This window comes from Nothobranchius furzeri, chromosome 11 (genome assembly GCF_043380555.1).
Source record: "Nothobranchius furzeri strain GRZ-AD chromosome 11, NfurGRZ-RIMD1, whole genome shotgun sequence".
NCBI lineage: Eukaryota > Metazoa > Chordata > Actinopteri > Cyprinodontiformes > Nothobranchiidae > Nothobranchius > Nothobranchius furzeri.
In genome coordinates this window covers 25840754-25853366 of record NC_091751.1, presented here as the reverse complement: position 1 = coordinate 25853366, position 12613 = coordinate 25840754, and the positions used below count along the sequence as shown (strand labels likewise).

Genomic DNA, 12613 nt, shown 5'->3' with positions numbered 1-12613 from the left:
CAAGTAAGTAGAAACTTGCATTTTGATAAAGACATCTATAAGAAAGAAATTAAATTGTTTCTAAATGGTTTCATTAGGCAAAGTCCAGTCAATTAAGCACAGGCAGCCAGAGCCTGTCAGACACAGGCACAGAGTCACATGTCAGTCTCTTATAAGGACATACAGTGTTGTATGTAGAGAGCATTTTTTTTCATGTCCCCCCCCAAAAATTACTCTCTGAAGTTTTACTGTTTATTGTCCTCCCCCAAAATTGAAATGGGATTTCCGCCCTTGCCTGATTGATCATGCGCCCTGGCCACTCGGCCAAGGGGATGTGCCTTTGGCTGACGGGTTAACGCACGAGACTCTCACCCGGGAGTCTGGGGATCGAATCCCACCCGGGCCCTCGTTTCTCCACCTTGCCACACTGTATTTGGTCACCATCTCCTTTAGAGCATATTTGTGTGTACCAAGCTCAGACTTAAAAGACAAGCTGATCATCTGTGATTTTATGGTGTCGTTAATTCTGTCCAGCAGAATTCTATCCAAGACTTTTGAGAGAATGCTAGTTAGAGCAATAACAAAACTGCCATGACATTCTGATGAGGCAAACAAAATTTTTCTTTTCAACATTGTCGGGTTGTTGAACTGCAAATGCAGACTCAGTGCGCCATCGCTGCTGAGGTGGAATGCAATGAGTAAGTCATCTGGGAATTCTTAAATTATTCTGATGGTAATGAAACCAAAAAGACAAGTGAAAGACTCAAAAAATCCACCTGCACTAAACCGGAGGATCTAGTTGGCTGGCTGTGAAGAGCACAAGATGATCCTCAACCCAGGTTTTCCACGTGCCACAGTGGAGGTGGCGCCATTATGGTCTGGGGTGCATTTTCCTTCAGCGGACCAAGCTTCAAGTTGTGCATGGGCATCAAACAGCTGCAGGCAATGTCCAGATGTGGCAGAGATCAGCACTCATGACCGACGGTGTTGCCTGTGTGGTACCCACTGGGTTTGTCAGCAGGACAATGCCCACAGGACAAGAATTTCATCCAGGAGAAAAACAACACTCTTGTGGACAGTCCTGCATGTTCCCCTGATCTAAGTCCAATTGAGAACCCTGGAGTTGTGGAGCTAGTCATTCATGTTTAGAACTGATAATTCTGTTTTGGAGGGGGTTAAGGAGTCTTTGGAAGTGTGGTCTTACAGCGGCATCGATGCAGACTTGGGCATCAAAAGTGCAAAAGGGACGTGGTGTTATGATTCGCCCCTTTTTGTGCTTGTGTTTAACTTTTTCTCTGTTGTTTTTGTTCAGGTCAGCTGCAGCTCCTCTCAGGAATCCTCCCCTTCCCTGTGAGCCTCCTGGAGTGCTGCAGCTGAACCACATCATCTTGATTGCCCCTCATTCTATTTCAGGCCACTGCTGCCAGTCATCAGTGTGGAGTTGTCTTTGCTGAGTTGTACATGTATGGATTGAGTTTGGTTTTGGTTTTTGGTTCCCACAGTCAGTGGAGGAAGTTTTGTTTATTAAATCTTTTTGAACTCTGGATAAAGGATCTTTATTCCTGCAAATGGGTTACTGCAGAGGCAAACCGTGACATTACAACTCCACCAAGATGTCTGACCCAGCAGGAAGAACCCAGAGACAAGACCCTTCCTTACCTGCCTCTGGTGAGGGTGCTGCAGGAGAAGCCAGCCTTCCTGTTCTGACCCAGGAGCTCCGCAGCTGCATGTCAGGGTTGCAGCAGTTGCATGGACGTGTAGCCAGACTGGAGCAAGCGCCTGCTCCCCCTCGACAGATTCGTTTGGGTCGTCCTGAAACTTTTTCTGGTACCGCAGAGGATTGTCGACCATTCCTCACCTCCTGCCGGCTCCATTTTGACTTTAATCCAAGCGAATTCCCCTCGGAGCAGAGCAAGGTGGCTTTTGCCTTGAGTTTCCTGACGGGCAGAGCCAAGAGGTGGGGGCTGGCTGAGTGGGATCGTGGAGCGGAGGTGGTTCGTTCCTTCCGGGCCTTTTCCACTCAACTCCTCGTGGTGTTTGATCCCTCAACACCGCACCGCGCGGCTGCTTCTGAGCTGCTCCGGCTCAAACAAGGAGACGACAGCGTGGCGTCCTATGCAGTACAGTTCCGGACGCTGGCGGCAAGCTCCCGCTGGCCTGATGATGCACTGGTCGACGTCTTCCTTCAGGGGCTCTCCAGCGAGCTCAAGGACGAGCTAGCCGCGAGGGAGGTTCCTGAGGAGCTGGAGGATCTTATCGATCTGGCTGTACGCATCGATCGGCGGAGGATGGAGCGCCTTCATGATGAGCTCCGCCCACTGACTTCTTCACCTCGTCCTCACCCGATTTCTGTGAGTGTTTCTCACCTGGGCAGTGACGCCCCGCCCTCGGAGCCCATGCAGCTAGCGGGTCGGGTGTCATCCTTTTCTCCGCCCTCACGACCGCCCACCAGTGTGCGGTTGACATATGGGACGAAACACGGTGAATATGACACCCTTATTGACTCCGGCTCTGATGGGGATCTGATGTCCCAGGCAGTGGTAAGCGAACTTTTGATTCCAGTCGAGGAGGTGTTTCCTGCATTGTCCATCCATGCTGTAAACGGTTCCCTTATCCACAAGGTGACTGCACGCACTGTTCCTGTCACTGTGACGGTCTCTGGGAACCACACAGAGCGGATGTGTTTTTTTGTGGTTGACTCTTTAGTGCCTCCTGTGATCCTGGGTTACCCCTGGCTAAGCAAACACTGTCCCCATATTGACTGGGTTTCTGGCCGCGTGTTGACGTGGAGTCCTTTTTGTTTATTGAACTGTTTGTCTGCTGCTCCTGTTCGCCCTGTTTCTAGCCAGCCTCCCTTGGAACCACCTGACATCAGTAATGTTCCCCCCGAATATACAGACTTGGCTGCGGTGTTCAGTAAGGTTCGTGCTAAGAACCTGCCCCCTCACCGTCCTTACGACTGTGCTGTGGACCTCCTTCCTGGTGCTCAACCTCCTAAAGGCCGTCTCTATCCTCTGTCCATCCCTGAGACAACAGCCATGGAGGAATACATTCAGGAGGGCTTACAGGCAGGCATTATTCGGCCATCCTCATCACCTGCGGGGGCAGGGTTTTTCTTTGTGGGCAAGAAGGATGGGGGTTTACGGCCGTGTATTGACTACAGGGGTCTGAATAGCGTCACGGTTCGTAACACTTACCCCCTGCCTCTCTTGCAGTCTGCCTTTGACCAGATTAGAGGGGCTCGGGTGTTCACTAAGCTGGATCTACGGAACGCTTATCATCTGGTGCGCATACGGGAGGGGGATGAGTGGAAAACTGCCTTCAACACCCCGTGCGGCCATTTTGAATACCTGGTGATGCCTTTTGGACTGACAAACGCACCAGCTGTGTTTCAGTGTTTTATTAATGATGTGTTGAAGGACATGATTAACAGATTTGTGTACGTCTATCTGGATGACATTTTAATTTTCTCCCCAGACCGTAAAACACATGTGCAGCACGTCAGGGCCGTTCTGCAGCGCCTACTTGAGAACCAGCTTTTCTGTAAGGCTGAAAAGTGTGAGTTTCACACCACCAAGACTAAGTTCTTGGGGCATGTGATCACGCCTGGAGAGGTACAGATGGACAGTGACAAGGTCAAAGCGGTTCTCGAGTGGCCTACACCTACTGGTCGGAAGCAGCTTCAACGCTTCCTGGGGTTCGCCAACTTCTACAGGCGCTTCATCAGAGGTTTCAGTGGCGTGGCTGCACCCCTCCACAGACTCACCTCGGCTAAGGTACGTTTTGTCTGGGACACTGCTGCCGACATGGCCTTTGCCGAGCTCAAAAGACGGTTCTCTGCGGCCCCTATCCTGACCCAGCCTGACACCTCCAAGCAATTCATTGTGGAGGTTGATGCGTCTGAGTCAGGGGTGGGTGCTGTGCTGTCACAGAGAGCGTCTGATAATAAAGTACATCCCTGCGCGTATTTCTCCTGCAAGCTCACTCCTGCAGAGAGAAATTACGACATAGGGAACAGAGAGTTGCTAGCTGTTAAGCTAGCACTCGAAGAATGGCGCCACTGGTTGGAGGGTGCTGAGCAGCCGTTTTTGGTGTGGACCGACCATAAGAACTTGGAGTATGTACGGACTGCCAAGCGCCTTAACCCCCGCCAAGCACGGTGGGCTCTGTTTTTTGACAGGTTTAACTTCAACCTCTCCTTCCGTCCGGGCAGTAAGAACATTAAACCTGATGCCCTGTCCCGCCAGTACCAGCAGGAAGGTGAGGCTTTGGAGTCAGAGTCCACGTTTATCGTGCCGCCCAACTTGGTCCTTGGGGTCTCTCGTTGGTCCTTGGAGCGCAGAATCAATGCTGCAGTCCGAGACCCCACTACCATTCCGTCTGGATGCCCCCCGCACTGTTTGTTTGTTCCCCCAGGTTTTCGCCCGGCGGTGTTGAAATGGGGGCATTCATCACGCCTGGCCTGCCATCCTGGGGTAACCAGGACTGCCTTCCTGGTAGCGCAGCGGTTCTGGTGGCCTACGGTGTCGTCTGACGTTCGAGCTTTTGTCTCCTCTTGCCCAGTGTGTGCCAGCGTCAAGTCACCCAGAACTCCTCCGGCTGGACTCCTGCAACCTCTACCTGTTCCCTCCAGACCTTGGTCCCACATTGCAATGGACTTCATCACTGGACTATCCAACTCTAAGGGTAAGACTGTGATCCTGACTGTAGTGGACAGGTTTTCAAAGATGGTGCATGCTATACCCCTGCAGAGATTGCCATCGGCTCAGCAACTGGCGGAGGTGGTGGTGCGGCATGTTTTTCGGCTGCACGGACTTCCGGAGAACATCACCTCGGATCGAGGACCCCAGTTTGTTGCAGCTTTTTGGAAGGAGTTCTGCAGACTCCTTGGAATAACGGTCAGTCTGAGCTCTGGTTTCCACCCTCAGACAAATGGTCAAGTAGAGCGCTTTAACCAGGATCTGGAGACCACCCTGCGTGCTATGTGCCTGAAGAACCCCCAGACTTGGTCCTCTCAACTCCCCTGGGCTGAGTATTCGCACAACACCCTGGTTAATTCTACTGGCTTCTCCCCCTTCCAGGCTGCCTACGGGTACCAACCACCTCTCTTCCCCCATCAGGAGAGGTCGGCTTCCACCTCCGGTCCTGCAGCATTCGTGAGGCGCTGTCGTCGTACATGGACTGAGTACCGTTCCCGACTGGTTCGGAACCAGGAACGGTTCACCTCCGTGGCTAACCGCCGGAGGTCTGCTGCTCCGGAGTACAAGGTGGGTGACAGGGTTTGGCTCTCTTCGGCTGATCTGCCACTGAAGGGGGGTGCCAGGAAGATGCAGCCCCGATTCATCGGACCCTTCCCCATCACCAAGGTCATCAACCCAGTAGCCGTCAGGTTGGAGCTCCCTCGGGCACTGAGAGTCCACCCTGTGTTCCATGTGAGCAAGCTGAAGCCTGAGAGACTCTGTCCCCTGCAGACGCCACCTGCGGTCCCTCCAGCTCCCCGCATTGTGGATGGTGGACCTGTCTACAGCGTGAATAAGCTCTTGGCCTCGAGGAGAGTGGGCAGGGGCGTCCAATACCTCGTGGACTGGGTGGGTTATGGCCCGGCGGACAGGCAATGGGTCCCAGAACGCCACATCCTCAGCCGTGATCTGATCGATCAGTTTCACCGGGAACACCCCACCCAGCCGAGACGTCCGTCTGGGAGCCGGACTTTGTGAGGGGGGTTATGTTATGATTCGCCCCTTTTTGTGCTTGTGTTTAACTTTTTCTCTGTTGTTTTTGTTCAGGTCAGCTGCAGCTCCTCTCAGGAATCCTCCCCTTCCCTGTGAGCCTCCTGGAGTGCTGCAGCTGAACCACATCATCTTGATTGCCCCTCATTCTATTTCAGGCCACTGCTGCCAGTCATCAGTGTGGAGTTGTCTTTGCTGAGTTGTACATGTATGGATTGAGTTTGGTTTTGGTTTTTGGTTCCCACAGTCAGTGGAGGAAGTTTTGTTTATTAAATCTTTTTGAACTCTGGATAAAGGATCTTTATTCCTGCAAATGGGTTACTGCAGAGGCAAACCGTGACACGTGGTCCACTTCCGCACTTGTGGATCGGGACATTAACTGGAAGAGTGCAAGGGTAGAGGGAGAAGTTGGGTGGGTGTGGCCAGCAAGAGCTTGTTTTCTTAGCATTTTTTGTTTGTTTGTTTGTTTGTTTTGAAAATGCTGAGTTTTATTTTGGAAGAATGTTTTGTTTGGCCTTACAGAAATCCGTACAGATGTGCAAATAAGTCAAAGTTAAATATTCATAAGTGTAAATTTAGAGGCAGTAAACCAGGCATTATTGCTTTTGAAAACGATTTTAAACAATACATTCAACGTGTTGAATCTTCTGAAAACACTAAAGGAAATAAAACATTGTATAGTTTCAACCTCTTGAGTTGTCTTTTGTCGCCCCCTGGATTTAGAATCCAGAAAATCTAAATTGTTGCAAAATATATTTACTTTTGAGTCTTATTTAATTTAATTTATGTATTTTAAATTCATGTAACCTTTTTCCTAATGCTTCTGATTATTATCAAACATGAATATTGTTTTTCTTTTATTTTGCTTTTCATAATGTTCCTTATTAGGCTGTGTGAAAATTAGCTGTCTGTAAAGTCTTTTGTTTTAAATATAGATTCATAAAAAAAAAATCAACTAAACTTCCCGTTTCCGGTCAGAGCTTTTATTGAGAAGGTCACGTGTGTTGCTCGGCGGTCGTTTCCGGACGCTTGACGGATGGATCGTTGGCAGTGGCCGCCGCAGACTCAGAGCGGGACTGGAGGGCGGTCCGCTTCTCCAGCAGCTGGGTCCAACTTAGAACGGAGTGAGGTCGGTCCGGATCGGTTCGGATCCGGTGTTGGAAGAGGTTCTTTGTTCTGTTCGGTGTTGTTGGGCAACAGTTGGGTTAACTTCAGCTCAAACCGGACCGGAGGCGGCTCGTCTGGAACTGGATGTTTTATTTCTACAAACTAAAGCTCCCAACAGTTACACCAGAACTAGTTCTGATGAGTGACAGGCTGGATGTGGGTCCGAACCTCGGCTGCGGGGTTCTGGAGTGAAACTCTTCAGTTAAGTGCTGCAGTCGGAGGTTCTGGTGCTTTGGGTCTGAGTTCCGTGGCGTGCTGCCGAGTGTCTGGTGATGCTGCGGTTCGGTCTGTTTCTACCCGCCACACGGCAGTCTGGATAAGAGGGAGACAGCCCGGTTCGGTTCGGATCAGCAGCTCACAGCCTTTCGTCTTTAAGGTAAAGATCAGACGTGTTTTGTTGTGCATGGGGGGTCCAGTTTGTGACTCATTTTACGCATTACAGCATGACGGTGGTTCTGGTGAATCCTTGTCCTTCATCTGTTTGGGATCGGGTCTAAGAGCCTTAAGTAACAGAACAGAACAGAACCAGACGGATTTATGAGGTTCGGTAGACGCATTCCACACCCATCAAGGTCATCAAGACGCTGCTTCATGTTTTATTCCTCTCAAATGATGACAACTTGTGGCTCTGACTGGTCTGGATCCGAACCGAGCTTTAGTGGCTGAAATGCTGCAAGACGGTTCTGAATGTGAGTCAGTCTGGGTTCGGGTTCCTCTAAAATAGGATCAGGTGAGACTCGTTCATCTCTGAAAACTTGATTCAAATAGAACTGATTTACCTTGTATGGAGACCCACCTGGTGGTACCTCAGACCCACCTGGTGGTACCTCAGATGCATCTGTTGGTACCTCAGACCCACCTGGTGGTACCTCAGACCCACCTGGTGGTACCTCAGATGCATCTGTTGGTACCTCAGACCCACCTGGTGGTACCTCAAACCCACCTGGTGGTACCTCAGACCCACCTGGTGGTACCTCAAACCCACCTGGTGGTACCTCAGACCCACCTGGTGGTACCTCAAACCCACCTGGTGGTACCTCAGACCCACCTGGTGGTACCTCAGACCCACCTGGTGGTGCCTCAGACCCACCTGGTGGTACCTCAGACTTTCCTTGAACTGCGAATGACCGTGGTCACCAATTCTTGTCATGTGTCTTACCCAAGTATGTCTGATCTTTGAATTGTGTGCACTGAAACTCAATTTCATTTCTCTGTGTGTCCTGCACATGTGGTAGAAATGACAATAAATGACTTTGACTTGACTTTGACTTTGACTACCTGGTACCTCAGACGCACCTGGTGGTACCTCAGACGCACCTGGTGGTTCCTCAGACCCACCTGGTGGTACCTCGGACGCACCTGGTGGTGCCTCGGACCCACCTGGTGGTGCCTCGGACCCACCTGGTGGTACCTCGGACCCACCTGGTGGTACCTCAGACGCACCTGGTGGTACCTTGGTCCCACCTGGTGGTGCCTCAGACCCACCTGGTGGTGCCTCAGATGCACCTGGTGGTACCTCAGACGCACCTGGTGGTACCTCGGACCCACCCGGTGGTACCTCAGACGCACCTGGTGGTACCTCGGTCCCACCTGGTGGTGCCTCAGACCCACCTGGTGGTGCCTCAGATGCACCTGGTGGTGCCTCAGATGCACCTGGTGGTACCTCAGACCCACCTGGTGGTACCTCTGACCCACCTGGTGGTACCTCAGACGCACCTGGTGGTACCTCGGTCCCACCTGGTGGTGCCTCAGACCCACCTGGTGGTGCCTCAGATGCACCTGGTGGTACCTCAGACGCACCTGGTGGTACCTCAGACGCACCTGGTGGTACCTCGGACCCACCCGGTGGTACCTCAGACGCACCTGGTGGTACCTCGGACCCACCCGGTGGTACCTCAGACGCACCTGGTGGTACCTCAGATGCACCTGGTGGTACCTCAGACGCACCTGGTGGTACCTCGGACCCACCCGGTGGTACCTCAGACGCACCTGGTGGTACCTCAGACGCACCTGGTGGTACCTCAGACTCACCTGGTGATGCCTCAGATGCACCTGGTGGTACCTCAGATGCACCTGGTGGTACCTCAGACGCACCTGGTGGTACCTCGGACCCACCCGGTGGTACCTCAGACGCACCTGGTGGTACCTCGGTCCCACCTGGTGGTGCCTCAGACTCACCTGGTGGTACCTCAGACGCACCTGGTGGTACCTCAGACCCACCTGGTGGTACCTCAAACTTTCCTTGAACTTGTGTTCTGATGGTTTTTATACCATCCCAGGTTAAAGCTGATAGTGATATCGTGTCACACTAGGTTTACACGTGTCTAAAACATTCTACTGTGTTCCTAACAAACTGTTCCTACTCCCACAATGATGACAGCACAAACGTAATTCATACATCATAACTTTGGTATTTGAGTTTTCTCTCTGCTGTAGGATCGACGGTGTCCTCTCAGATCCTAAAGTTCTCTTTGGTTCCATCACATCAGAGCTTTAGACACAGGAGGTGAAGGTTGCTTTTGACTCTTAGAGCTGCCGGATGTTGTTTGAATCATCGACATTGCAATCTGTGTGCAGGATTGTCACATCACTGTGATGTCAGAGGCAAATGACCTTAGCCATTAGCTTGGACTAACAGTTAGCTCATCGGCACTGAAGGACAGAAACTGTATTTTCACTGAGGTTGTACACAGAAGCACACTTACAAATAAAAGAAACGCTCCTCTTACCCCGGTTTCACACGGGAAGCATCAGCAGCACGGAACGGCAGCGGAACGTCGCTGCTCCAAATACAATCCATTATAGATTAAGGGACTGATTCAAACCAGTTCAGACGTATCCCGGAAGCGGCTCACCGCACCACTAAAGATGGGATTGGGATCTATTTTTTCCATGTGCTGCTTAACATAGGGCTAGACAGGAAATCACACGCAGTTTCAGTGTAAAGCCCCTGGTAATTTTCAAAATAAGACTATTGCAGCAATGCAGTTTCATATCTATGTAAATTATGTCTATTTGTGTGACCTAATGGCTCATTTACTCTTAGCATTAGTCCAGAAGTGCAGCAGTGCGTTTTCCTGGCTTTAATCCTGGCAGTGGAGAGGAACAACATCATACATGACATCAAACAGCGATGTCGAACGTGATTCCTTCTTTTTGGTTTAACGGCAGATGGCGTAAACAAGCTATGAACTTTGAAGTCTCGAGGGATTTTGTGATGTCGTGAGTCTAGCGAGGAAGCCGTTTCGCGGCCAAGACTCTCCTGGTGTATAATGGAGCACATTGAAGCCGCTGATGCTTCCGGTGTGAAATAGGGGTTGGTCAGAGGAGCTGCAGTAATATCAGAACTCAACAGAAATGAAGATGATGTCTGTAAAGATGCTTAGTTCATCTGGTCCTTTGTCTCTGATGTAACGTTGCTGCAGGATTAAACCTTCTGTCCTTGTCTCCTCAGATCCCTGCACGGTGGGACCAGGATCAGAGGCTTTTGGGTTCCTGCCATCATGAAGGCTCAGAAGTCTCAGGGAGTGACGCCGGCGTCCCCCTCCTGCAGACGGAAGTACCGTTTTCACTTCAGAGGCAGGAAAAAGCAAGGAGTGATTCAAGGGAAGCTCCGGATCCGGTCGCTGCCCGGAGCCTTCCTGGTTCTTGGAGTGGCAGTGGTGGCTGTTGGTACTGCTCTAGCTGTGGTCCAGTACTGGCCTTACCGGTCCTCCCTTCATAGAGGGGTTCCAGAGGGGGGGCATCTGTCCGAGTCGCAGACCTCTGGATGGAATCTGAGCACCAGAAGATTCCTGTCCTCGTCTGGTCTGCTTCATGTGGAGAGGATGAAGCTCCTAGGTCCGGTCATCATGGGGGTTGGGCTCTTCATCCTCATATGTGCCAACACAGTTCTGTACGAGAACCGGGACAGAGAGACCCAAATGCTTTTGGCTCAGATGCGCAGTGTAATCTGCTCTGTCTCAGCAGCTGTCCCCTCAGCGGGTCTCAGAGACGCCGCTGCAGCCAACCTGATGAACCAACAGTACCAGTGGGTCAGTAGTCTGCCAGCTGCTCATCTCAACATCTTGTGTCCGCAGCAGATGGCTGATTCTGAGCCCCTGCGCCAATCCAGGTCCTTCAGAGACCTGGAGGACAGCTCAAGAGGAGTCTACCAGAAGGCTGTTCTCAAGACAGAAGCCCTCCACCACCACGGGTCAGAACCGCCCCTTTCCCCCCTCTCCTCTTCCTGTGATAACTGTCAGACACAGATGTTTTCTGAACAGAGAAGACAGAATATCCCCCTTCTGAAGCTCAGTGTCAGCCTGGTGTCTGCCAGCTCCATGTCCAACCTTGAGACAGAAGAACTGGACGTCCCTGCTGCACTACCAAGGCGCTGCCACAGTTTAAGCCACAGAATTCACCCTTCCATAGTTCAAACTGGTCTGGGTCCAGAAGCCGGACTTCACACTTCTGAGGAGGACCATGAGAGGGAGCAGCTGAAAACCCTCGGAGGACAGTGTGGGTCCCAGGTCTGCGTGACCATCCCGGGACAGCCCACTAACCCTATAGAGGAGCTAACCCATCATAGCTGGCCTCGGTTGGACCTGGGTGGGGTGAGACGCTACCTGAAACTGGAGAACAAAGAGGGCTCGGTGGACAAACTGCTGGACCAGTTGGAGTTGCAGAGTTGTTCCTGTGAGAGAGGTTTTGGTTCTGGTCCTTTCCAGTGATGAAAGCTGTCTCCAAACACTCGGACCAGTAGAGCAGAAAAAAACCCAAAGTCTGAGTCCTCCGGAGACCAACCTGGATCAGAGTTAGGTTCCAGTGAAGTCTGCAGTTTGACTTGTCCAGAACCCAGCTGGTACCTCGCTTCACTGACCCGCCTGCTCCCAGAACCACATGCTCAGCTCAGTGTAGGAGAGACCGGTGGACCAAGCTGTTTTCATTGTGTTAACAGCTCTGTGGCAAATTACCCAGAATCCTCGGCTCGGCTTACGAAGCGCTGACAGCTCGTAAAACGCGGGACATAAATTCAACTCCAAACTGCAAACATGACGCACGGCAACAGGTTCCCTTTAAAACTGCTTCGAAGTTCTTGTTCTGATGAGTTTCTGTCTGCAGAGGAAAAGTCCTTCTGGCTTATTAGAGCTGGGATCAGGTTTGCTCGTCTGCCTGTAACAGCGGTGCAGGCTGTCAGGGAATGACTCTTCATTAGTTCAAATTCCTCCTCTGTAGTTTTGTTTTTGAGGATTTTTATGTTCTTTTGCTGTGCCGACACCAGCTCCCTCTTTCTACCGGTTTATGTAACAAACAAGTTTATCTTTGACCACTTCCTACGGATCACCGTAAACATCTAAACCATATAAATGCAGCTATTAATGAAAACAAAAAAAAATGATTATGAAGTCAGTTTTAAACCATGTGTAATCAGGTTATTATGTGTGATTGTTTTGTTTAAAGTAGCAATCGGGAGATTTCCCCCTTCCAGAAAGTACATCTGATTTTTTTTTATAAATCAGTAAAAGTGACAGTCTTACCCTGTACTGTGATATAATCAGTGTTGGGAGTAATGCGGTACAGAAGTAATTCATTACTGTAATGCATTGCTTTTTGCTGTAATGTGGTAATGTAAGGCATTACAGGGAAAGAAAATGGTAATATTTACTCGGTACAATTGTCAGTAACGCGGTAATTACAATGCATTTTTAAACCCAGAATCAAGATGCGTTTCTTAAAAATTCAAATTGCGGGAAACC

At 50.8% G+C, this 12613-nt stretch overlaps 1 protein-coding gene across 1 annotated transcript; it reads left to right on the top strand.

Moving 5' to 3' along the window:
* The first annotated feature begins 7023 nt into the window (after nt 1-7023).
* On the top strand, nt 7024-11733 carry tmem200b (transmembrane protein 200B). Its single transcript, XM_015955794.3, has 2 exons — nt 7024-7251; nt 10330-11733. Exon 2 carries the CDS (start codon nt 10379-10381, stop codon nt 11585-11587), a length of 1209 nt encoding a protein of 402 aa, XP_015811280.1. The 5' UTR covers nt 7024-7251; nt 10330-10378; the 3' UTR covers nt 11588-11733.
* Nucleotides 11734-12613: the final 880 nt, after the last annotated feature.